The 25,316-nt window shown below is 36.1% G+C and overlaps 1 protein-coding gene across 1 annotated transcript; it reads right to left on the reverse strand.

Moving 5' to 3' along the window:
• Positions 1 to 1,829: 1,829 nt before the first annotated feature.
• LOC139125525 (uncharacterized) lies at positions 1,830 to 20,366 on the reverse strand. Its single transcript, XM_070691591.1, has 8 exons — positions 20,179 to 20,366; positions 17,061 to 18,741; positions 15,967 to 16,461; positions 14,388 to 14,473; positions 14,126 to 14,189; positions 11,548 to 12,264; positions 9,805 to 9,858; positions 1,830 to 2,179 (listed from the first exon to the last, which is right to left on the reverse strand). The coding sequence occupies exons 3-6, from the start codon at positions 16,439 to 16,441 to the stop codon at positions 11,963 to 11,965; spliced, it is 927 nt and encodes a 308-aa protein (XP_070547692.1). The 5' UTR covers positions 16,442 to 16,461; positions 17,061 to 18,741; positions 20,179 to 20,366; the 3' UTR covers positions 1,830 to 2,179; positions 9,805 to 9,858; positions 11,548 to 11,962.
• Positions 20,367 to 25,316: the final 4,950 nt, after the last annotated feature.

Consider the following 25,316-nt stretch of genomic DNA (forward strand, 5'->3'; position numbering starts at 1 on the left):
CATTTTGTCTAAAATGTGATACAGAAAACGTACAAAATATTGATTCTTGTTAAAATAGACGACTGTCCTCAACGATAGTTCATTAAGAAAGTCTTTAATTTTGTCGAAATGCATCGAGTCTGATCGTAAAATATACAAAGACTCGAAAAAGTTTCTTTGCCGAGAACATTCTGCGGCTAGTTATTGTGACCGTCAAATAAAAACCGCAAATTGAGAATCTTGTGATAGCGCCCTCTTTTAAACGAAAGTAAACTCTACACGACTTACGCCTCACGAGGGCGATCTGACTAGGAAATACGCTGCACTGAATCATGTATGTTGTTATTCAGTAATGGCCGTTGGCCAGGACGTATCGGCCTTCGTTTACTTTCCGTAAACGTTCTTATTGGAGTATACCATGATCATTCGATGGGAATATCTAATGTATATTATGCAGGAGTTATCACAGGATATACAGGTAATGTTTTACAAGTACATTTCACTGACAAATGAACCGTACCGGTCGTTTGTCTCTGGTGTAATTGAGATCTGATGGTTTGTCAGGACAGTCCAATACACAATCTCATCAAAATATTCCATTGTTGTGAGTTTGAAAAATCATTAAATCGCCAGTTTGTGTTTTTAATAAAACTAGTGAATCCTAACAAAGTATAAAAAATTAGTTTTTAGTCCGAAAACCAGTATGGGAATTAAAACTGTTGAATTTTAAACATTGCATTTTCAAGAATCAATTAATTGTTTTCATTCATTTATGATTTATCAAAAGTTACTCATATTTTGTTTACAAAAAATTCTCATCATGGATTCTGGTCACTATAGACAAGTCCAGCGACTCATACACAATAAAATTTTAGCCCACACTTGATGTCTAAATTTTGTAATTCTTCCAAAAATTGAGAAATTCTTATCATGACCAACTTTACTTGGCATTCCAGTGACGTCACCAATTCAAACTGCTCATTGCAATCAATGCATTTATGAAAATGTCAGAAATTTTTCACCCAAAATTTTAAAACTTGGTTTTCAACCACCATAAACATGTCCATCGAGTTGTAAACAAGAAATTTTTAGCCCACACTTGATGTCTAAAATTTCTAGATTTTGAGAAAAATGGAGAAAACCTACTGACCTACTTTACTTGAAGTCAACAAAACAATCGATGACGTCACCGATGCAGACCGTCCATTGCTTTCAATTCATTTTCAAAAAATTCCTGAAATTTTCACAATTCTGATCCGGATGCACATGAAGTTCTGTGTCGAGTTGAGGACAAGAGATTTTTAGTCCAAACTTGGGGTGTAGGATGTGAAAAATGTGTTAAAAATGGTGATATTTTGATGAGATTGTAATGCATATCTATGTTGATACAGAGTATACACTGATTTGGTGGAAGGACTGATACGACCAGGACGGCCACTCTGTGACAGCAATTGTTGTTGTGATGTCATCATTGACTGCAATGAACTCTGGGTAATACACAACACCTTCAAATAATACACAATCCAATTGTCCATCAGATCTCAGTTTTACAATGCCATTACTCCTCATTCTGCTTCTACAAATATAAATATTGCCGTGTGAATCGACATCCAAGCCTCGTGGATACTTTAACCTATCATTGCGATATGAATTCAGAAAATTCAAATCAGAATCTAAAACATGAATGACATGTTCGTTGTAGTCTGACACTAAGAGATGGTTGTTGCTAGTAGCCATTACAGAGTGTGGATAACTGAATAGATCACTGACTCTTGCAACAAGTATTCCATCTTTGATGTTGTATTTGATCAAACTTTTACCTTTGCTGTCAGTGACAAAATAGATGCTGCCATTACAGTAATGCTCCTAACCTCAATGTCTGCACTTTGGGGAATAATTTGAATAATTTTTTTATTTTGGTCACAAATAATTATTTGGTTATTACCGATGTCAGTGATAAAGAAGTGACCATCAGGGGATATGGCCACATCCCATGGCTTGAATTCTTTGTTAAACTGACCATCAAATCTGATAATTTCTATGACCACCTTATTCTTATTGAGTATTTGTATGCGATGGTTTTCTGTGTCACAGATCACAAGCTGATCTCCATGCCATGCCAGACCATGTGGTGAATTAAACTGTCCTGGCTCTGTACCAGACTTCTCACTGCCCAATACCTGCAATGTCCATTCGTGACCTGTAGAGTAAAGAAGAGGTCAAAGGTCAATGTTTAATGATAGGAGCTACAGGTAAGTTTTTATTTCTTTGACTCAAGGAAATTATTGAAATGAACATTTTTTATTGACATGGAGATTTGTCTAACTCAGTGAAAGCTCCATGAGGAAAATATTCCTTTCTATTGTGTAAACGAATTTCCGAAATTCTTACAATTATTTACCTTTAAAGTGTCATGTCAATAATTTTCACAGGTGTTTCAATTTCTTTCAAAGTTGTTTTAATTTCAAATCTCACATGGCCTAAAGTTCAGACCATTTAAATTGCACAGTTCACCAAAATTGTAATTACAATATTTAGACAATTTTGGGACCAATCCTGACGGGTGTAGCATGCTAGCAGGGTACGCTTACCCATTCCGGACACCTGGTACCACCACTAACTATCAGTGGTTCAGGATGGTCCTACTTAAATTTGTAAATCACAAATGTCCCATGGACCTGGTAATGTATTACCTTGCATGGAAATGATTATTGGACCAGTTTATGTCATATTATGAATTAAATTTTCCAAGTTTTCCAGTTTCTAGGCTTCTTTTGTGTGTATTGTTCAAAAATAATTTTGGCCAGCTTTGTTTCTGTTTCTAGCAGCTGTATTTAAGAATATTGATATTTGTGAATTTTTATAAACTTCAATATTTGAGATTATTTAATCTCATCTAGGCACCTAATGATTTCATATTTATTTACACTTGTGTGATACCAAAGGGTCAATGTAGGAATATTTTGGATGAATTTTATTGTCTATTTACAGCAATTATGTAGAACCATGCCCCTCAACAGTCTGTTAGAAATAATTCTGAAATATTTTTCATTTATTTGCAGTCACTTCAGTAGCGTGCAGAGCTACCATTCTGTATTCTTGATAAATGACTGAAACATAGGGACAGCTAGATCAGGTACCTGTCAAGATTTGTTTGCAGGTATGTGTGAATTTGTATTATCCGTGTTTGTTTGACATTTCACAGACCATCACTGTTACCCTGCTGTTATCATACTGTCATATTGTGGAACTGAATACAACCAAACCTGTGTATAGTGGTTACATAAGGGACTCAGAAAACTTCATTTTGTTCATCTATTTCTTTAAATCAATGCATTATATGGATTTCCATGCATTGAATAAATAGAATACTGCAGAGTTAAAATTAAAAACATTAAATAAGGGCTGAATTCATCAAAAAACAGACTGAAAAATCTAAACCATTTAACATGAAGAATTAAGCATATGAAAATAACATCATAAAAAAGAACAGTAAAATCACTTAAAAGTTAGTAAGCCAGATAAAAATGTATCACTAAGTCATGAAAATGTAACTGAGCTGTTAAAATGTGTTGCAAGAACAGATCCATGATGTCCTAATGAACGGCAGTGGGCTTTAGGAATATGGAACTTACTCCAAGTGTTGTAGCAATGAACAGATGAATTTAAAACAACACAGTTTGATAAGTGTCATGAAGTACGACAAGGCTCAATGTGGTTTTCAATAGTATGGTAGCATAAAAGGAATGCAACACATGGCATGGGCCTATAGGTCAGTGCTCGGCGAAGGCATACTACATCGTCTCATTTAAGTTCAAGGTCAAGGCATAAACGAAGGCAGGTAGTGGAGGTAGATAAATTTATAGTAATATTTTAAATAATAAGGGAATCTATACAGCAAGGAAATTTTTGAAGTTGCTGACCGGTGCAAAAGAGAATGAACTTATATTTTGAAATGTTTTTGTTTGGGCTAGTTAGAATGAAACCATCGAGGATTTGGTTTTATGTGGCAAAAATAAAAGTATATAAGTAGGTACAAGTATTATGTGTGCACATTAAGTTTGTGCAAAATGTCCTGATGTTTTACAAAACCAAATTTTTACAGCCGGTAATTTTTAGCTGACAGCCGGTTGTTTTGCCGGCTGCCGGCTATTTTTCTACATCCCTCACCATGTTGATGAACGATTCATTCTTTTTGCAAATAAGCATGGAGTGCACTGATATAAGAATGGTAGCAGTCTAGTTGATATCATCTGCAAAACTTCAAATCGGAATACTGGATTGTTGTCAAGTAAGAAGATCATTTTTGTAGCCTAAGAGTTATGACCCCGCATGTACACTGCTCCTGCTAGGAACACCAGTTTTTTTTACCCTGATTTAACTTGCAAAAATATTTATCCAATCATTGCTGTGAGGTATAGCTTTTGAACCATTGAATTGTTGTCAGATGTGTATTATTGACATGAAGTTTTTTGAGAAGAAGAATAGAATGATTGACAGAATCAAATGCTTGAGAGAGATCAACAAGGTGTTCAAGAACTTTCCATAAAGTATTACTAGTATATAGAGATGACTTGCCAGGGAAAGACACTTATTTTTTTATCCACTTGCCCTTCGGGCAAGTGGGGGGTTCGGTTCACTTGCCCCAATTGGAAAACCACTTGCCCAGTATAATTTACGTGTTTGAAAAAAAAACGTTGGTTTTTCATTTCACACACTTTATTTTGAAAATTATCATGTTATCATGAGAAAATGTCAGACATTCTCATAGGGTTCTCCTCACACTTCTAAGAGTGCTGGATGGCTCATTTATATTAATTTAATTATCAAAGCCCCACTAGCAGTATCATTTAGCATTCTTTATGTGATTTTACTTCTGAACTAAAACAAAATTTTTGGAATGTGCTCTTTGAGGGGTTGGAATACAAGTATTGTTAACTGCCCAGTGAGACTGCATGTGCAATTTTGAACAAGAAAAAATAAATGTGTGCCCAAACGTAAAATGGCACCCAATGCAAATATAGCAAAAACAGTGTACACCGTGCATATATGCATTTGAATATTCACGGAAACAACAGAGTAGTCCAATGTAATGCATAGTGTTGAATGTTTTCAACTGGGACAAAAATGTTTTGTTTTCTTTGTAGTATGGTGTGAAATGTAAATTTACTTGTCCAATTTTTTCACTAAAGAATGTTTTGTAAAGCTGCAAAAGACTATATCCTGTTAATGGGTAGAATTTAAAGAAAACCAGAAAAAATAGGAAGCCTTTTTAGGTCAACAAATTTCAAGATTTACAGCTAGTGGAGCTTTCATATTCATAGAAAAAATTCTAACAGTTCATATGTTTGTATGTTTACTTCTTAGGTCTTAATGTACAAATAATAACAGCCATTTTAATTGTACCTTCAAAGTATTTTTGCAGTTAAAAGTTTTAACTTATATATACAGAAAGAAAAAAATCTGTAGCTATAAGGAATGTTTTGAAGCTTCTGAAAAATAATGTACTTCTTTGTCATGTTTTTACTGCGCTGACATCATACACAAGCCCTATGAAGTTTGGATTACCATTGCACTATACCAGTATCCTATGTTTTTCTAATAACCTAGGTGGTCTTTTTAATGCTCATGCGCAGACTAATTAGAATTTAAACCAACAACCTAAGGCGTCGGTAGTTTTCAATGCGTCTTGAAAGCTGAATTTCTCGATGTCAAACTCGCGCCAATTGCTTCTTGACAGTCATTTTAGAATGTGAAAATTCACAAACAGAGATGTTGGTCACCACGGACAAGTAACTTTTTGCTTATTTGCCTTAAAATTAAGTCAGTGTTCATTGAAAATTCAAAGACTGGACCCATTGACACAAAAGCTTGCTCATGACTTTCATTGCATGCCGTCTTGCCAGGATGCCACTCACTGTCACTCAACAAGTTAACATTGAAGAGTACGTTTTAGTAAAAGTCTCCTTTTTTGTGGTGATTTTTCACCACTGGACTTTATTTTCACATCATTATAAACGTTCATACAAAGCACAAAATCCGCTGTGTGTTTCTTTTTTTTTACCGTATCGAACATATTGTGAGACACCGTAACCTCACAGTCAATGCAATGAACTTTGTGAACGTACGCTCCACCAGCTGAATAGCTTTTTCATATGCAAAATCAGCGTACGGTATTTAACCGGTGGTATTGTTTGAACTGCATTTATTGAAAGCGATTACATGATTCTTTTCATCAACTCTTCATGCAATTTTATGAAAAATCTTATGGAAATGTTCACAATCATGACATAATATGAAAATTTTTTGTTCCCTCACCAGAAAATCGTTTCACTTGTCCCGTCGGGCAAGTTGCATCGGAGGTTCACTTGCCCGAACGTGACTTTCACTTGCCCCGGGCAATCGGACAACCCTTAGTGTCTTTCCCTGCTTGCTATGGAGGGTAGGTGTTGCATTACTTTCAGTTTAGGCTGTATGCAGAGTGAAAACCCTGTTCGATCCCTCTGACCTTGAGGGTCAAAACAGATTTCCATCCATAATGCAGTAAGAACTACACATTCTACAAATCATTACATTTGAGCTGGAACCTTCTAATGGCCTCTAAAAATGACTGGCTGTGAGATTTCATTTTCAACCACCATATTTGTCAAGCTCCAAGTTGTCAGATGGCATCTGTTACTGTGAAACTCTTAAAATGTCCTCAGATTCTCTGAATTACCATATATGGAAATTGACTATCCTTACAAAGACCAACGATCATTGGCTCAGAACCAGTTACTAGTCTGCAGTTAAATTGCAAATGCATTTTTTCATTTTGAGTAAGAGACCAGAGTATCGGTAGAGATAACAAGTCGTTTCAAAGTAACCCATTTTCATGTGATCAGGTGTAAGAGTAGTAACTAACTTCTTGGTCCTCCCAGATATACTGTCGTAGGAAAATAGTGCTGACTAAGAGTTTAAACACCTGCAATAATGCTGTAACATATCTTTTAACAGCACATTGGCTTCTTTAATCAGTTAAAAACTGATGAAACAAGCCACCTAAGTTTTCATTGGCAATCTAGAGAGTTATGAGGACTGACACCTCAGGTGTACTTACTTAGTTCTGAATTATTGTTGAGCTAAGACAAATCAATTAAGCTTTTACAGTTAAATATTCTTAAGTTTACAGGTTTATTGTAGGATGATATGTTTGCTGACGGGAAAGGAATATCAATTACCTGTCAAAAGGCAGGAGTATTGAAAGAAACCCTTGAGATATGCACAATACCACCAAGCATTTAGATTATCTTCATTATAACATATTGTTCAAAGATTAAAAATGTTTGCCGTGTAATGACTACATATACATGCCTCGATCTTTTCAGAGAGACAACGCTGTACAGGAACGGTTATGATGCTCAAAGATAAGCAAGGTCAATACTGCATTACATGGTAAGTAACCACGGTGATTTGTAACAAACTTATACATCTAATCATGTACTGGCAAAAGGGTTGCTGAGGGCCCTGCACCATAGACAATTCAGACGCATTTAATTCACTTTGTTGGCATCTAAGTACATTAAAGTTCAAGTACGAACTTTGTTAATGACTAGGTACAAACCTAGAAGTCACTGTAAGTCTTTTAATATTTTAAAGGTTTTGTGAAAATCCATGCGACAAATAGTCCTGGAAATTGATTAACAACATTGTGAAAATGGTCGTTGTTTCTGTTGTAAAATATGCAGCGCTGGTGAAGCCCAAGCGGTCGCCATGGTGGAAACTACTTGCACTTATGATACAATGTGCAAATTTTGAGCTTGAATGGTCTATTGGTCATTGTAAAAAATAACTGTTAATATCATCTCATGGTTATTACAGTTTTTTATTTGAAATCCAATATAGCTGCCAAACCACGTGACCGATCCATATGCCTTTCGCAAATTTGATAGTAATCACACAATGGATGATAGGAACAAAATTTAGTTAAAATAGTGTGGTGGTTCTGGAGAAGAAGATTTATGGACATGGGTTTTCGCAAAAACCAATATGGCCACCAAAAAACCATGTGACCGATTGAAACGTTTTGCGCAAACTTCAAAATGCGCACACTAAAGATGATATGAGTCAAATTTCAGTTCAAACGATGTTTTTGTTCTGGAGAAGAAGATTTTTAAGATTAAATTGGTATTTTTGAAAATCGAATATGGTTGCCAAATCACATGACCGATCCATATGCATTTTGCAAACTTTAAGTACTTACACTTATGATAATATGAGCAAAATTTCAGTTCAAATGGTGCAATGGTTCTTGGGAAGAAAGTTCTTGAATATCAATGGCTGGTAATCGTAAGTTTTTCTTATTTTTTGTTTTTTTTCTTTTCATCTTTCAGAGAATTCATGGATGTTGGGTTGACGAGAGAGCTGAATACATGGATGTGTATCGCATCCATCATTCAGGGACTCAAGTGGAGTACTTCCTGAATAAGCTGTGTGTTTTATTGGATTGACAATAATGGAGTTTGGTTTGCATAATCAAACAAGCTAATAGGCATAAACAGAGGCCGAACAAGAAACTCAATAACAGGAACAGACGTATTAATCTGTTCACCCCTGATTCCCTGGAAATCAGGTTCACAATCATCATTGTAAGAATGAGTTTTGGGCCAAACCATGGTGGTGAAAGGATAATCCACTACTCTCCAGCAATACATTTGGAAAAGCAAAGGGTATGGTTAAGACAAGCAGCAGCCTAGCCTAATCAGTGCATTCCTGGCAACAGATGACTCTTCTGGAATAATATAGAGCACTGAAAGTGACTCAAAATTAACAACTTGAAATTATAAAGGGCAATGTTTATTATGTGATTGATAGTTTGAAAATTAAACATTCAGTTGAAAAAAGTATAAAAGCATCACTAGTTTGGTGTTGAGTCTTCCGTAAAATTAAGTGGTATATATAAATTGTGCCCGGGAAATTTGCTGAATACTTGTTACTAGGTCTGACCATAAATAATTGGTGTCTCCTTAGAACAATACAATCAATTTGCTGGGCTATTAATTTGATCAACTGGAAAGACCCGGTGAATTTAAGATCAGTTAAATTAACTTGCATTTCATTCATTCACATTCGGGTGAGTTATTTAGGCATTTTCCAAAGAAGTTTGTCCCAAAAGGGTCAAGCCTAAATATATCAATGTCGAATGCATTTGCTGTGATAAATCTTAATGCCTTCATGTAATTTAGCGTACTTCAGATTTCTCCATAATTTCCAAATAGTCTTACTTTGATTTCACTCCCTATTGCTATAATTTGTGTTGAAGAGGCTGAATGTCAATTCCTGAGTCAGGTTGTAAGTTAGTAGAATTTTTGACCAGTAATAGGAGCTTCTCACCCTTTCACCCCATTTCCCTCTCTAGAGATCCAACTTTACCATAGAAAACAATGGGATTGGTTAAAATCATACAACAATTCGCATCATTTTTTATCGAAGTAGTATGCTCCTCAATAGTGAGAGATTAAAGTAATGCTCAAACTTTCCCCAATGAAACTTTCAATCGTTCTCTTACATGACATCAGTTTGATACCAGAGAAACAAATTACCCAACATTTACCAATATTTGAAATGCAAAATGTTGTTCAATGTATTAACTTAAAAAACACACGTTTCTGATTTCTATAAAGCTAAGACGGTGAATGTTTTCTTAAACCAAGAACATTATAATGAGCACCCACAAATGGTAGATATCAAAGAGAAGAATTGAAAATATTGAGCCCAAATGTCAGCCTGTCCCCTATGTACATGCTACCTTAGATCTGCCAGAATAAGAACTCAATCAACACTTACCTCCATATACTTTATCAATCATTTCTAAATTACTAGGGTAGCATGCTCTTGACTCTGAAAATAAAACGTGGTCACGCATTAAGTCACAGTCTTTCATTGTCTTTTGATGTGCTGCAATTGAAAGCTTAATCATTGGAGTGTAAAGACTTTTAGTTATATGGTGCAACATCAAACTCACTGTCCACTTTTCTTGTTTGAGTGACAACATACAACAGATAGTATTCAACTACATGTTCTGTAAATGTAATGATAATGTACTTGTACCACTTTGCATAAACTTAAGTCAACTGCGTTTTCTGTAAAGTATATCAGGTGTTATGTGTCAGCCTCACACCGTTTCTACTGTATGTTGCTGACTCACTGTAGTAGTTTTTGAGTTTCCAACAAATTGCCTGCAAATTGTCTTACCCGTGGAGATAATCAGTTGATTAGGTTTATGAAATCATAGCGGGCATGCAAGCAAGCAAGTGAAAAAGACCACTTTTACTTATTTAATGCTATGGACTATATTGACGCACTGGGCCAATTGCTGAAACTGTCAATGATTTGTTTTTTTTTTTTTTTTTTTGTAAAGTACAGTTTATTTTTCCTCTCTTGTTTTCAAGGTGTGTGTGTGTATATATATATATATATATATATATATATATATATATATATATATATATATACACACACATACATCACACACACACACACACACACACACACACCCACATATAATATATAATATATATATATACACACACACACACACACACACACACACACACACACACACACACACACACACACACACATACATCACACACACATACACAATATTGGATATTGAACTTGTCAGCTTAGCCTATATTGTTAAGGCTAGAATTCAAATGTAAATTCAAAACAGTGCATTTAACATGTACAGATGCAGTGTTGACAAAGTAAATTTTGGATGTCCACTTTGTTTTTAGAGCATAGCAAAAACATGAAATTTACATACATAGCAGAAATAATGAAAAAATAGTGGCTTAGATCAACAATTTTGTCAATTAGAAAATGCTGTTAATCATTGAATTAGAATATGACTTAACCAGGGGCTTTAAGTTTGAAAATGTGCCTGGTTTTGGTTGAAAATAATAAACGCAGATGTCTGCTGAGTCACAGTAGCATTTCACATGATTGAAACAGTGTAGAAAACATATCTTCTAATCCTATACAAATGTGATAAAACATGTACGCAATTTTGCATCAGCATGTTTTACAATGTTAAAAGCTGATTTGGTAAAGAATGATTTCTACTAGGTAAAGGTTAAGGTTCTTGAAGATTGTCATGAGGTTATCACTTTTAGCAAAATACAAAATGTGAACAAAGATTTTACAAGCAGTAAAAGTACAAACATAAAGACTTCAAAAGTTACTCATCGAATGATATTCAACTTTACCATTGATTTATGTAAAATGTCATTTCATTTCAAAACAAATGAAAATATTTTACATCTGTTCTCAACACAATACATTCATTGTAGAGACTTCAGTGAAGTTGTCTGCATCTAAGCTGACAATTGTCAGAGTTGCGACTGTTTCCATTGAAACAGTGACGGACAATTTCATCGCATATTGTACCATTGATTTCCCAGTTTTCCTGCACTGAATCTTTGTCGCGGTGTAACATTTCCAAACTTTTGGTTACTATTCAACAATTGTAACATTTTCAAATAGAAAGTTGTTAATTAGTTTTGCATGAATCATTAATTAACTCACCGTTTAACTTCATTTCCAAATTCAGCATTTCTTTCCTAGCATTATCCAGCTCCTCTTGTATCTTGTTCCCTTCCTTTACAACTGTTTCTAGCTGGTATGTTAGATTTGCTGTTTCTTTAATGGCATTGTCAAGTTTTTCTTTCGGGTTTTTACTTTCTAAGGTAATATTATCTTTATCTGCCTCAAACCTATTCATCAAATCCTGGCTTGCATTAAGCTTTTCCTCTAGGTCTTTTATTTTGTCTTTGAGGGCACTGTTTTCAATACCTTTATCTGTTGCTATTTTATTAGCCCTGGCTAACTGCTTTTTGTCTTCTCTCATACTCATTATCTAATAGTGACTTTTCTCTCCTGCTTTCATTTAACTGAGATTCACAAACTTCAGCAGCTTTATTAATTTCTTTAAGCTTGTTGTCTAATTATTTTGAATATCATTATTTTCTTTCCTAGCTCGTTCTAATTCCTTTGCTACCTCTTTTAACTGCTCTGCCTTAGCACTTTTCAACTCTCTAAGTTTTTCTTGATGCTGCTCACAAAACTGTGACATTTCATCATCTAGAGATGACGCTTTGAGAACTTCAAATTTTCTTTGCTCGTCGGCATTAATTCCTGGCTGTTTAAGATCTATCAAGCACATATCACAGTAGCTACCATTTTCTGAGAGAGCTTTTTTTGGTCTAACAATATTGCCAGACCTTTCAACTTGTGTTTCTAAGGCTGTTGAAGAAAGAAAATTAATTTGTTTAATAAAAGTTAAACGTAATATAAGATGCATGTTTGTAAATGTAAACAGAAAGCAGTGTACTCACCTGGAGTAAATCTGTGAGAGTACATTGGCGTCTAGTTCAGTATGCGTAAGTTAAATGATTGACAAGCTAATTTTTGTGCCGCAGTAGATAGCAAGAAAACAACAGACAGATTTCAGTACATGCCTGTAACAGGGTTTGATCAGTACCTGTAACAGTCCCTAAGAAATAACCGCTGTTATAGGAACTGTAAAATTTGTCAGATATCAGGGGTGTATGAACAGGTCTGTATCAGGCCTGAATGTATTTAGTGAATCAGATGTAATTTCTGAGTGTATCCAGAGCTGTAACCACAGGACTAAAATACTGGTGTACAAACAGTGATGTGTTAGTGTTTTATTTACAGGGCCTGTTACAGGGTCTGAAAATTTGTCAAATTTCAGGGTGTATATTTTGATAAAAACGGACAAATTTTGTCAACAGAAATGAATACAGGCATAATTGTGTTATAAATACAGTGCTTAGATAGGCAAAAATTCCTGGCCCTTATAATCACATCACTGTGTGTACAGCACTGTATATAGCCATTTCACCACAGCCCTGGCCATGGTCCTGTACATTAGCCCCTGTCATAGCAACGGGACGTCTTTGCTGACAGAGACCTGCACCACAATGAAAAGAACATGTTTGAGTATTCATTATTGTGTCAGGGTCTGTACAGAGCCTGTCACAAGCGCAAATACTTTTTATGCTCTGTTGGTGAAATTGTAATTTTAATAGTTATTAGTTCTATGAGCTGGAAAAAATGGAGAAACCTCATGTCAAAGTTACGAAAATGTGTTTCAAATATACCTGGTTGGTTACCTTGGAGATCAGAACTTACAGAGCTGTAAAGTGTATCACTGTTTGTTTGATGTACAATGGACACTGTCTGACAAGAAAATCTTTTCATAATGGTCATTCCATTATGAAATTTAACCTTTCAGACAGTTGCTAAAGTAAAATTTTTCTATTGGAAAGCCCTTTCAAAATCAATAGTAGATATTTCTATGAGTAAAATACATTAAACTGTTTTCATAAAACGGCATACTCACATTTACATGTGTAATTGGACTAAGGTGAATTTGACTCCATTTTGATGAATGGATCTAGTCATCGTCGTTAAAGTTGCTAAAAGTTGTCTATTTGGCTAATTCAATGGCTAAAATTTTCTTACCAAAAGTTATGAGCCCAAGATATCATCCATTCATCAACAAGTATTTCATATAGTTTACAAATATTTTGAGTGACAGTTTGAATAATATGATGTGATTTCACGTTCTAGAGTACTTATGAGATAGCTTTCTACCTGCGTGTAACTGGGGATTACTTCATGCTAGCTTGCTTTAACAAACAATTACACAATTTTCAAATGAACATAATTGTCCAAGCAAGTGATATCAGTTTAGATGTAAAAATCTGTTTTCAGAACATTTAAGCTTTCTGTTTTTGCTTGGCAATGCCGAGGGATGATTTCACTCCAAATTCATTAGTTTACAGTAATATTTGTAAATAATTTTGAGCCGATTCAGGCATTTTTTGACAAAACGTAGGTGATTAATACCATTGCTTGACCATAGGTTGTAAGAGTGATTATGTCAAGCTTACATTATTTGTTCTGACATTACTGGGGACACTGTCATCGAGACCGTATAAACCACTGAAGTTAAAATTTTGCAATTCGAATGAACCTATCTATTCTCTCATGTCGCCAAGTCTCGCACTTCCATAGAATGTACCAAGGAAAATGTGGTCATACAAAACAAAGAGCAAACGTTGATGTAAAATACTACCTTCCACAGAAAACTTGTCAACATCATTGCCTGTTTGTGAAAGACCGAGAGCAGTATTTTCCACCTGGAGATAAGAAAAATAGGATATGTCACACTAAATATCTTTCGACTTTTCATTCGCCATACCTTTCTTGTCGGCATGCATTAGAAATGCATTTTAATGATTCCCCTTCTCTTGTCATTTGAAATCATTGGTTGATCATAATCTTTAAACATATCTACCTGACTACCAGTAATTTGACGGAATGTGATATATACTTACCACCAAACTTGACTGAGGCTCTTTTTCAAATCTTTGAACTTCTTCTTCAGCAGAGTGGCTATATGAGTCAGATAGCACCCCGTCTCCTGTTTGTCAAGAAGAACATTGTCAAGTCACATAATTGTGTTCTGAAAAGTCAGTGCTGAACATAAACATTGACTCTAATTCATTCCATGATAATTACAAATTGTTAAATGCAAACATCTACAATATTAGAATGCATTAGTTAGGGAGCAATCATTATTTACTGCCAGGGGATGGGGGTTGAGGAATTTCATGCCCCCCCCGCCAACCATGATGAATTTGAGTAACCCCCCTCTCTAAGTCTACAATTTTGACTGAGCGCCTCCACTTAGAAAAGTTAAATACCAATGCATGTAATTGTAAAATTTACAAAACAACAACAGCAACAGTAGAGACAATTCAAATCCAGATGTACCTTGCTAGATTATCATCAGTTATCTCATGACAGTTGAAAAAGGTGAAACCAACAAAATGAAATTCAAAGTCACAACAAAATACAGATATAAAAGCTCACGCTATAACCAGTATCCAACCATATAGTATATTGTTTAATTTGGATGGGTATCATGACAGGGTTTTCACTTGGATATCTGACTGGGCAGAATTTGAAAGTACAGGGGGAGAACGTGCGAGAGGCTTAGGGGGAAGTGTCACAGGGTTCCCCTATCTTGCATGGAAATTTTTAAGATATTGATATGTGCAATGATGCAGTCTGGTGTAATCTGAGAAGTGTTTTAAATTTCGTTTTATTTTTACCAAGTGAAACTGTCAGAACATCCCTGGAAGTTATCCCAAGGGGAGAGCACGAGAGCGGGTATTCCCCTCTCGTAATGAAATTTTTGAGAAATTGATGTGTGTAATGGTGCAATCTGAGAGGTGTTTCAGTTTATTTTGCACTCAGTAAAACTGTTTGAAAATGACATTGAACACTCATATTTTCACAGTTACTGCATGATCAGTGTTTGATTACAATATTCAACAACCTATCAATGACAATACATTTTGTGAAAAAACAGTTATAGAGATTGAAGCCAAATGATAATGCAGGAATAGAAAATCTGTGACCTTCCTGTGTCATTTCTCCAGCTGCCAGCTTCTAATGAAAAGTCTTAATATGGTATGTTTATATGTCAAAATGGTTATCGAATAGGTCTATTAAAACATGTTTCTGTGATAATTAAGGATGAATTAACAACAGTTGAGTTTTGTCGCAGATCCTGTGAAAATTTTGAGAAATTGATGTGTGCAATGGTGCAGTGTAGTGCAATCTGAGAGGTGCTTCCAATTTGTCTTTTACCAGTAAAACTGTAAGAAGACCCAAGAAGGAGAGCACGAGAGGGGGTTGTCCCCTCTCGGACCAAAATTTTTTAGAAATTGATGTGTGCGACGGGGCAATCTTAGAGAGCGTTTCAATTTATTTCACGCAAAAAATGACTACCCCCCCCTTCTTCCTCTCCACATTTTCAGTAAACCCCCCTGACATTTTAAATCTTTTGAGTGACCCTCACATTCCTACGACCCCAGGCCGTAAATAATGATGGCTCCCTTAGCTTACGCTGAATGAAGAAAGCATCAAGTTCATCAAAGTTCTTCTCGTCATATGTGACTTGTAGTTTCAGGGGCAGTTTCACTTTTGCAGCAATCTCTCTCATCTCCTCTGTTATCAACCATGGTTCGTATAACTCAGCAAATCTCCCAGTCTGAGCACTTGACTTGAATCTGTAAAGACCTAAAATACTGAGAAAGTTGAGCAACATTCCAAGTGACCCATTTTCGACCTTTGTCACCTGATTCACCCCAATGTCTGCGTTGTAGCAGATTCTTTTTAGGATCTCGACATTACCCTCCTCTATTATTTGCTCGACCTTTCTTTTCAGGCATTGTGGGCATCTGTTTAATGCCTCGGAGACTTCCTGAATAGTATTCTTCAGTGCAGCAACAGCAGACTGGTCGATTGGTTCTTGCCTACATATACATTTTAGTTGTTCATTCTGTGCTCTCAGATGTTCTTGCCAAGGCTGTGTGTTCATTCCAATGGTCACATAAAGACCTAACAGAAATATTACCATGAGTAAACTATGAGTACGTCCTTTAGTTTTAGTTGAACGATGTAAACTGCCTCACTATAGAGAGGTGACATTCATATTGGTTATTGAAAAACTCGTGTCCTAGTAACACACCTGTATGCACAGAATGATACTGACATAAAGAGTTAAAAATAACACCACTATAAACTTCAGTTTTCTATATACGAGTAGGAATGAAGATCCAACCCATTGTCATACAGTGTGCTATACAGCACACCGATTCATTATTCCTCTTGTATGATCCTATCGGTATTTCATATGATACTATACTTATTTTATGAGTCTACGACTGATGTATCATGGGAAATTAACTGTTAACGACTGTTAAATAGAAGCTGTAATAGCACAGCATACCATCTCTGCCCTTTGCCAGTGTGATTACACTGCTATATAAGTGTGTTTATAAGTCTTTACAGTGTTTTCATAAGCTCATATGTTGTTTATAGATGTGAGAATTGGCTTCAAAATGAAATGGTTATCTGTCCCGAAATTACCATTATATCGCGCCGCATCAATGGACTTGATTCACCAAAACCTGAAGAACAACTGTATTTATACTTACCGTCACATGGTTCCTTCCCTTCTTTGAATAAAGCAGTAAATCTACCGTAGCTCTTATCCACCTCTTTACATCCAAGGTATGCACCCTTGAGTTCCTTTGCCCATGTGAATGCTCGTGGAGTTTTTCTATTGCCTGTGTCACTTTATCACACACATTCCCGTGCACTCTTTATCAAGCATCGATCTTCATAGTCACTCAAGTATTTGGTGATAAATGTTCCTAACTGGGAATGTTTTTTCACATATGTAGGGAGTCCAGCTGCAATTGATTCTAAACCATAGAATCCAAAGTCTGCATGACATAGTCCAGTGACACAGATATGGCATTGTTGGAGATGTGTTAAAATTTCGTCGATAGAGGGTGTTGGCTTCGGTTGTGTCACTTTGAAGTCACATGAGAGTAGCTTGCTCAAGTTTTGATCCACCTCTTCTGACAGCGCTCCTGGAATACCAATATGTTCCATTTTAAACAATACCCTCTTGTTTGTTGATGTGTGGTTGCACGTGTCCAATTGACTCGGCAATTTTGCCATAGTCACTCACAGCATCAGAACAAAAGTCAAAGTCTCCGTACGATAATATGACATGCTGTTGCACATTCTGCGTGAATTTGAGAGTTTGTTTCGTGAAACATTCTCGAACTTTTGGCAGAAGTTCAATGTGCGGAATTGTCCTGTCAGGAAATTGCTCTGTATGCATTCTCAAAGTAATCGTACATGCTTGGACCAATGGACACCATTGCATCTGATTCTCTTGGCAATTCTCAGCATATCTCTTCTAGTTTACTTTGTTCTTTGGTTGACATCTCTGCATGGTGATCAGGGTGAATTGCATTAATCTGGTAAAGCTTTGCATTTGGGAATAAGCTCTTCCTGATATCAGCAGCGGCAAAGCTGTCATTGGAGCATATCCGATGACAAATTGTATGTTCTTCAGATCTTTCAAGTCTCTGATAGTAACTCTTATGGTTGTACAGCCAAAGCATGTTGATAGGATCATTTTCAGGATCCAGATATTCTGCCTTTTCCCAGGAATCAAAGTAATACCAGACTTTTCTGCATCTTCTCTCTGGGCGTCACTGACCCCAACGTCAAGTACAGTAGCATAAACCTTGACACATCTGCCTGTCTTAGAAGAAATGTCTTTCAACAAAAGTCTGTGAAAGTCTGGTAGGCCATACTTGTCAACGTCCCATTCGTCAAACACGACCAGCGCTCCTGGTAGTTCTGTCCTTAGGATATGTAACTCTGCATCTGGAAACAGACTGTCACGGATATCTCTGGCAGCATCAGCAGTCATAGAATCATGTCCTACCACGTATTTTACATTCTCCAACTGTCCAAGTTTGGGAAGTGGATTTCATGATTGACTAGCCAGTCTAATTTAGGAGGATATTGCTCGCCGGTCTAACGTTGACTTTCTTCTTGCAGCGATCAGGGTAACACCAGCATTTTGAGCAACTGCTTCTGATTATCGCTGACCTCCATATCAAGCACAGTACAGTAAACGTTTCGTGACTCAATAGATATTCCATGTCGGGCACATAAATCTACCACAATCTCTTTGTTCAGTCCAGGGATATTGTACTTTTCGGTGATCCAGGAGGCAAATACGAATAGCACGGTAACAAGTGTTTCGAATGCGTTTGTAGACAGATCTTTGTCTTTAAAGCTCTTACGATCCTGAAAATTTACATACAAAGTAGTACATTTTACGGAAGGGACAACTATTGCTGACTTAAGCATGAATTTCTAAATTATTATGACGGTTACATGTGACCAAGTAATACAATTAACGTTTCATAACTCAAATAGTGTTCACATGAATAAGATCAAAGTTCAATTCATTTCAATATAATTTCTGATGAATTTTTCTCTCTCGAAGAGTATAGCTATATCTCTCAGCCTTTTCATAAATCATTTATTGTGTGCAACCAGAGTGACTTTCCAAGGTCCAAAAATGAATTGTCTTCAGCAAACTGTTGCAAAAAGGTGAGCTACCTATAGATCATCCACGAAAATTATTTTCACAACCAGCTTTTGTTCCTGTAAATGTGTGTTTTTGATACAGAACCAGATATGCGACACACACTACCGCCCTCCCAGAACATACCATTGCAGTGTCCCAATAGTAAGTACAATATGTGTATTGAAACTGTAAAGCTTTCGACTAATGTTCCCGTTGAGTTTATCAGTTACCCTGTTATCATAATAATCTTGGTTAATAAGATAAATGTCATGCTTTATCGACGTTTGTAGCCATGTTGTTACTTGTTAGTGTGTAACCCTGTATTGTGTTTGTCCCATGCAATAACAATGTAGTATATTTTTGACTTATACAATAACTAGGTATATTGTAACCTACAGCTTTTGACGACGAATTGGTATGATTGCAATTAACTAACGTCATAAATTTAAACATCCTTTCTGTATGTAAACCATTTGACCTACATAAAATATGTGTTAGGTCAGAAATGAAATCTAAGGGTTTGTTGAACATATACATATTCTTCAGAGCGCGATATTTGCATTTTGTACGAATAATATAAAGGCATGTATGCTCCCCCGGTAATCACTGGTAAGCGAGATTAAAAAATAACGCTGCAGTCGACTGGAAAATACAAAGTACCGTTCAGTTCATTTCGACTGAAAGATTCTGATATCTTGTCACTTGCGATCTACTTGTTTAAAGCATTTTTAGAAACATTGTTGCTATGTACTTTTAAAATCTACATTATGTGACTGCGGATCTTGGAATTCTGTCGAGTGGGTTTTAAACTGGACTTAACGTCCCATACAAGTCTAATGAATTTTCTGTAAAAAGAACAGCATTCTATTTGTGTCCGTTTCAGTGTTTGTAAAGTTAACCCCCTTTTAACTTACATTGGAGAAAACATGTGCATTTGTATACTGATTTCTCTGATCTAGCATACCATATTAGGCCTGGTGATTTTATGATTAAAGAAGAACAGTAGAATATAGTGATTTTTTTTCCGGAGATAATAACAAATATGATGGAGAGAGAAGTGACACGTTATGTCGGTACATACAATATATGCTACCAACAAAATGGCGTCCTATCATTGACATAACTATAACCATAAAAAAGATAAATCTTACCGTCTCCTCGGGTCTTTCAGACTCCAAATTAAATGTTGATGAGGTAAAGGCATTTTATAAGAGAGTCAGGCTCGATGATGGTAAATAATTCTGAGGTGTAATGAATGTTTGAGTGTAACTAGTCTAGCTCTTGTAGGCTGAAGTAACTATATATACGCAAGGTAAAAATGTTGCGTTGGGGTGTAACTGAACAAGTGGTACAACAAAAGGGTAAAGTCCAAACGGTATCAGTTGTGACGTCATCTGGCCCAGATGTGTTACTTTATGTTGCAGGTGTACATCGGCCACATCAAAACTGGAAATAAATACTGGAATTATTTTATAAGTGGATGCCAAAGAATTTGACCGCATTTACAAAATATATTAGTCATAGGGCTAAACTATTCGACAATGATTTAGTCGTAATGACTGCATGAGTCAGATTTAGAAGCGTGATATAATACAACTCGATAAGGTTAGACAATATAATAAGACTCACTATTTTCGGGTAAAGATTATTATATTGCCTATGACTCGAGAGAATAGTACATGATATTTGATGCACAGGGTTTATTTTGACTCGCTACTTTTATAGCTCATTGTAACCCTAGATATGTTACAACCTTATTATCGAGGAGCCTTACTGCTTCCACAGATTTATTTATAGTATATTCCGTTTAATTGAAATATATCGTGCTTGAGAATAACCGACAGTAGGGCTTTCATGCACATGTTTTTTGTGTGTTTTACGACATCGTTTGTATTCGGAAGGTGCTATTTTAACTAGTACAGAAATTTGCGAGGAGTTTGCGAGAAATGGATGCTTTCTCGCGTGTTTTTGCGAGAAGTATGCGAGAATACATACTTTCTCGCACTTAATTTGCTTTTTTGCAAATTCCATGAATTTTGTTAAAAAAGTTCCTTTTCTTTCGTTTTTCCCTGATTTTGCCTTTTTGTCAATACTCTCACTATACCTCATTGACAATGATAAGAGTAATGATGTAATACAGTTATCTACGCTACAACCGCAAAAGCATTCTAATCAATCAATGTTTGATAATAAACTTTAAAATAAGACAATCAAACACTGGCCCCAATTTTTCCAGAAAAAAAAATAGATCACAGCAGATAAAATGAATAAAGTAATAAAAGACATCTTCTTTCGGGCAAAAATCAAACACGAGGGGGGTTTTAACGCCAACAATCTGAGCAACAAACCACGCAACAGTCAGACTGCAATAAACGATTCTAGCACCTCTCTTTGATTACCAATGGCAACCATCAAGCTAAACAAAACCGTTCGAGCGACTGATGAAGGGACTCCACTTTCGTCGTGCACTGAGACGAGTCACACAAACATAAAACCGTTTTTTCAGGGAACCCATATCACATGACGAGGGTCAAAGCACTATCGCTTTACTGGTCTCTTACCATGCTTGCCGTTGTCATGAAACCAAATTGATCTACTCGTCCTACCATATCACTAAGAAAGATTGAAAAATGTGTAAAGTTTCCTTCATTTCCTGTTTCTATACTGTATCTGCTTTGAAAGGGAAGGGAAAGAAATCTGCATGGTACTCATGGAATTCTTTGAGGATATCTCTGACACCTTTCGAACACTCACTCAACAACCGGTATCAGTCAATGATGAGATTTCAGTTTTAGAAAAGTTTATTGAATACATGTATGATAGGTCGAGAACAGCTGTACATATGCATGATGCAAGATTGGACCTACCGTATTAAATACGGTATATGCAAGCAGTAACGATCATACAATTAATTCCTCCGATTCAGTTGACACTGATACAACATGATAAACGTGATGCATATCAGGCAGGTTTTATATGGGGACAGGAAACGTATAATTTGCCAAATAGACCTACACCAAGAGACTTGGATGGGAACAACAAGGGTAACCTGCAGCGTCTATTGATGGCCCCATGGAGTAGGCTATTGATTCATGAGTGCTACTTAAATAGTTACATTTGACTGTTTTCCATTAAGAGATGAACGGATTTACAAAATGTACCTTTAAAACCAAAAAGAACAGTCTCAAGCACATAAAAACATACAATTTGACACAAAATTCACTTAAATCGCTAATGAATTTGCATCTAATGCCATAAAATATAATATATGGATTTGCTTAGAAGCCCATATTGGAAATAGCCACCATACAATCTTAGATAAACAAAATCACAAAATATGCCTTTTCGACCTGCAAGTACAGTGTCAGGCACACAAAGAACGTGATATTTCACACAAAACCACTGTTAAACGTGAGATTGTGCCTTTCATGCCATATAGTATATGGATTTGCTTGGAAGCCCGTGGTCGCCATGCAGCTGCCATCTTACATGACAAAATCAATAAATAAAACTTTAAAGCATGCAATAGTAGCCTCAGGCACATAAAACATACAATTTCACACAAAAACCATTGAGAAGGATAATAAATTGTGCATTTTATGCCTTAAATGTAATATATGTATTTGCAAAGAAGGCACATTGGAGAATGCCGCCATATTGCCGCAATCTTGGATGGACAAAACCACAAACTATGCCGTAAGACCTGTAAAAACCACCTCAGGCACATATAAATATACAATTTGATACAGAAACCACACTTAAATCGGTAATAAATTGTACTTTTTTATACCTTAAAATATTTGCTCGGCAGCCACATTGGAAATGACTGCCATATGGCCGCCATCTCGGATTTTCTGGTGGCTAGCGTTGTTTTTTACTAAGTGATACACCATTGATGGTTGTGCAAAGTTTCACGCTTGTATCATAAAATGTGATTCAAATATGTTTGAGACGATATATAATATATTATATTGATTTATGGAGCGTACATATGCTTAGTTCTTCAAGCGGTCAGTGTGAATACAATTGCCTTGAGAGTTTCATTTTGCATCTTATCAATGATAGGACATCTTGAAGGTTCTCAGTTTTAGGTGAAGCTAGGAGCAAGTGTTGAGATAGTTGTCTGTACAAAAATTCGTAGCAACATGTGGTTGTAAACCCTGCTCTTTGACCTTTAACCCTTCCAAGGTATTTGTACGGTGACTGGTGACTGTTTTCTTTGTCGAGTGTTAGCCGCCGTACCATAATATCAGACACACGATGATTTATAGTGTTTTTATTGTAACCCTACAGTACACACCGCTGACATGGACTGTTTCGGTGCGTTCTATTCCCTTTTAGGTCTCCTACTTTCAATTATACATGTATCAGCTTGTCGAACAGTGCATTCTTCGAAAGTGTTTAGCAATTAAAGTACCGACAGAAAAAATTGACATCTTTTCTCCATCTTTTATGTTTACAAATTTTAGATCAGCTTCGCCTGTCCAGAAGTTTACAAGAATCGAGTGCCGATGAAACTATTTAAACCTCTGTAGTCGTTGGTAACAAAAGTCAGAATGTAAGCAACTCATAGAGACTGCCGAGAAAGCAGATTAAAGCTCCCTGCCACAAATAACTGGTCTGTCCTTTACAGCATAGTTGGTAGGCAACCAAAGGTTCACTCAGCGCATCGGGTGACAGGATCATTTGTACCTTATTTTACTATTTTAGGGAGGCTCCTCGTTTTTGTCTCATTTTGTTGCATAAAGGCAATTACTAATTTAAAGATTGTATCTTTTTCGTTTAAACCAAACAAACCTCAATCGTCTTTAAACTTTCAGTTGTTCTATTTCAACCAAGGTCTCCTTAGTACCCTGTCGGTCAAATACAGTGTAGGCACTGACGTCGTAGTCAATGTACGCACGCTTTCGGCGATTTTTTCTCTTATCGTAACGCATAAGAAATTGCGTAAAGACATTGAGCATTACATTTTGTGTGTTTTCAGGAAATTGTGCCATATAGTAGATGCGTTTATTTGCTATTTGGGAGATAATACAATACTCTCAAGTTTATTTTTTTCACATTTAACAAGATTGGAACTAATTTGGGATGAGGCAAAAGTAATTAAATTCTTTGTTTTGCGTCCACTCTAAATGGGAAAAGGTACGCGTCTAAGCGGCTGAAAAACACACACAAGAAAATTAACACAATGTAATTTGATTGCAGCAAATAAAAAATTGTAACAAAATTTTAGTTCAGAAAAGCTAAGCGGTCATGTCCTAAAATTTCCTATTCAAATACATTGTGTGTGTTTTTCATGAAAACCTTAAAAACCTACGCGGGCGGGGACGCAAAACAAAGAATTTAATTACTTTGGCCTAATCGTTTTTTTTTCTATTTTTTCAAATTTCTCAAATTTGTGAGGTGCCCTATAACTGAATGTTGCAATAATATAGGGTTATTCTCAAATACGGCCCTGTATGGACGAGGGCTCAGTGAGTGACGCATTGGACGAGCCGAAGGCAGCGAAGGCGAGTCCAATACGTCACTCACTGAGCCAGAGTCCATACAGGGCATATTTTTTGTATAACCCTATTATTATACACCTCCCTCCATTAATCGTCCGTATAAACTAATTCTATGGTAAATTTTGAGGGATGCGGCACGCGCGATATGAGTGGAAACGCGCGCGATTACTGCTCCGCTGTACAAGTCCCTTGCGTTGGCACGAAGCCAATTAATTTTCAGTGTACAAGCAAACTTCGCTGAATGTTTCCAATTTTATTAGTTTTTTAAAATAAAAATCATTGCATTTAGACTCAGTTTTGTGTTTAGCGTGTTTTAAACCTTATACTACGAGTACATTTTGGTGGAAGTTGTTATTATGTCTATAACTCACCGTAAAATAGTTTGTTTACATCCGATAATCGCTAGGTCAAAGGTCAAACAGGCGCGTCGCGCGTCTCCCGAATATGGGACTCCGCGTACTATACAAAATACGGAAAGTTATTGGACGGTCAAACTCCCATAGGTTACGGCAGTAGGTGTATAATAATGCAAAATATTCATAAAAACAAGTATGTAATGTAAAAAGAAAGCAGATGAGATGACATTCACATTACTTCATCATCCAATTATCCCAAATTAGTTCCAAATCGTGTTATTTTTAAACAATTTCAAGACAAAAGATAGAGAACATGCAACATATTATTTAAAGTGTCAAATAGGAATACCGTATCTATCAGATATCATTTATCATTTATTGTAATAATCATAGAAAATTCCCTAAAATCATAGAAAATTCCGAGAG

Source organism: Ptychodera flava, assembly GCF_041260155.1.
Source record: "Ptychodera flava strain L36383 chromosome 3 unlocalized genomic scaffold, AS_Pfla_20210202 Scaffold_25__1_contigs__length_14229661_pilon, whole genome shotgun sequence".
Lineage (NCBI taxonomy): Eukaryota > Metazoa > Hemichordata > Enteropneusta > Ptychoderidae > Ptychodera > Ptychodera flava.

Excerpts from the sequence above, each read along its gene's own strand:
- LOC139125525 (XM_070691591.1), bottom strand. The coding sequence starts at position 16,441 with ATGAACACACAGCCTTGGCAAGAACATCTGAGAGCACAGAATGAACAA. Across the intron at positions 14,190-14,387 it reads AGCCTCAGTCAAGTTTGGTG|GTGGAAAATACTGCTCTCGG; the intron begins GTAAGTATATAT and ends TCTTATCTCCAG. Across the intron at positions 12,265-14,125 it reads TGACAAGTTTTCTGTGGAAG|CCTTAGAAACACAAGTTGAA; the intron begins GTAGTATTTTAC and ends TTTCTTCAACAG.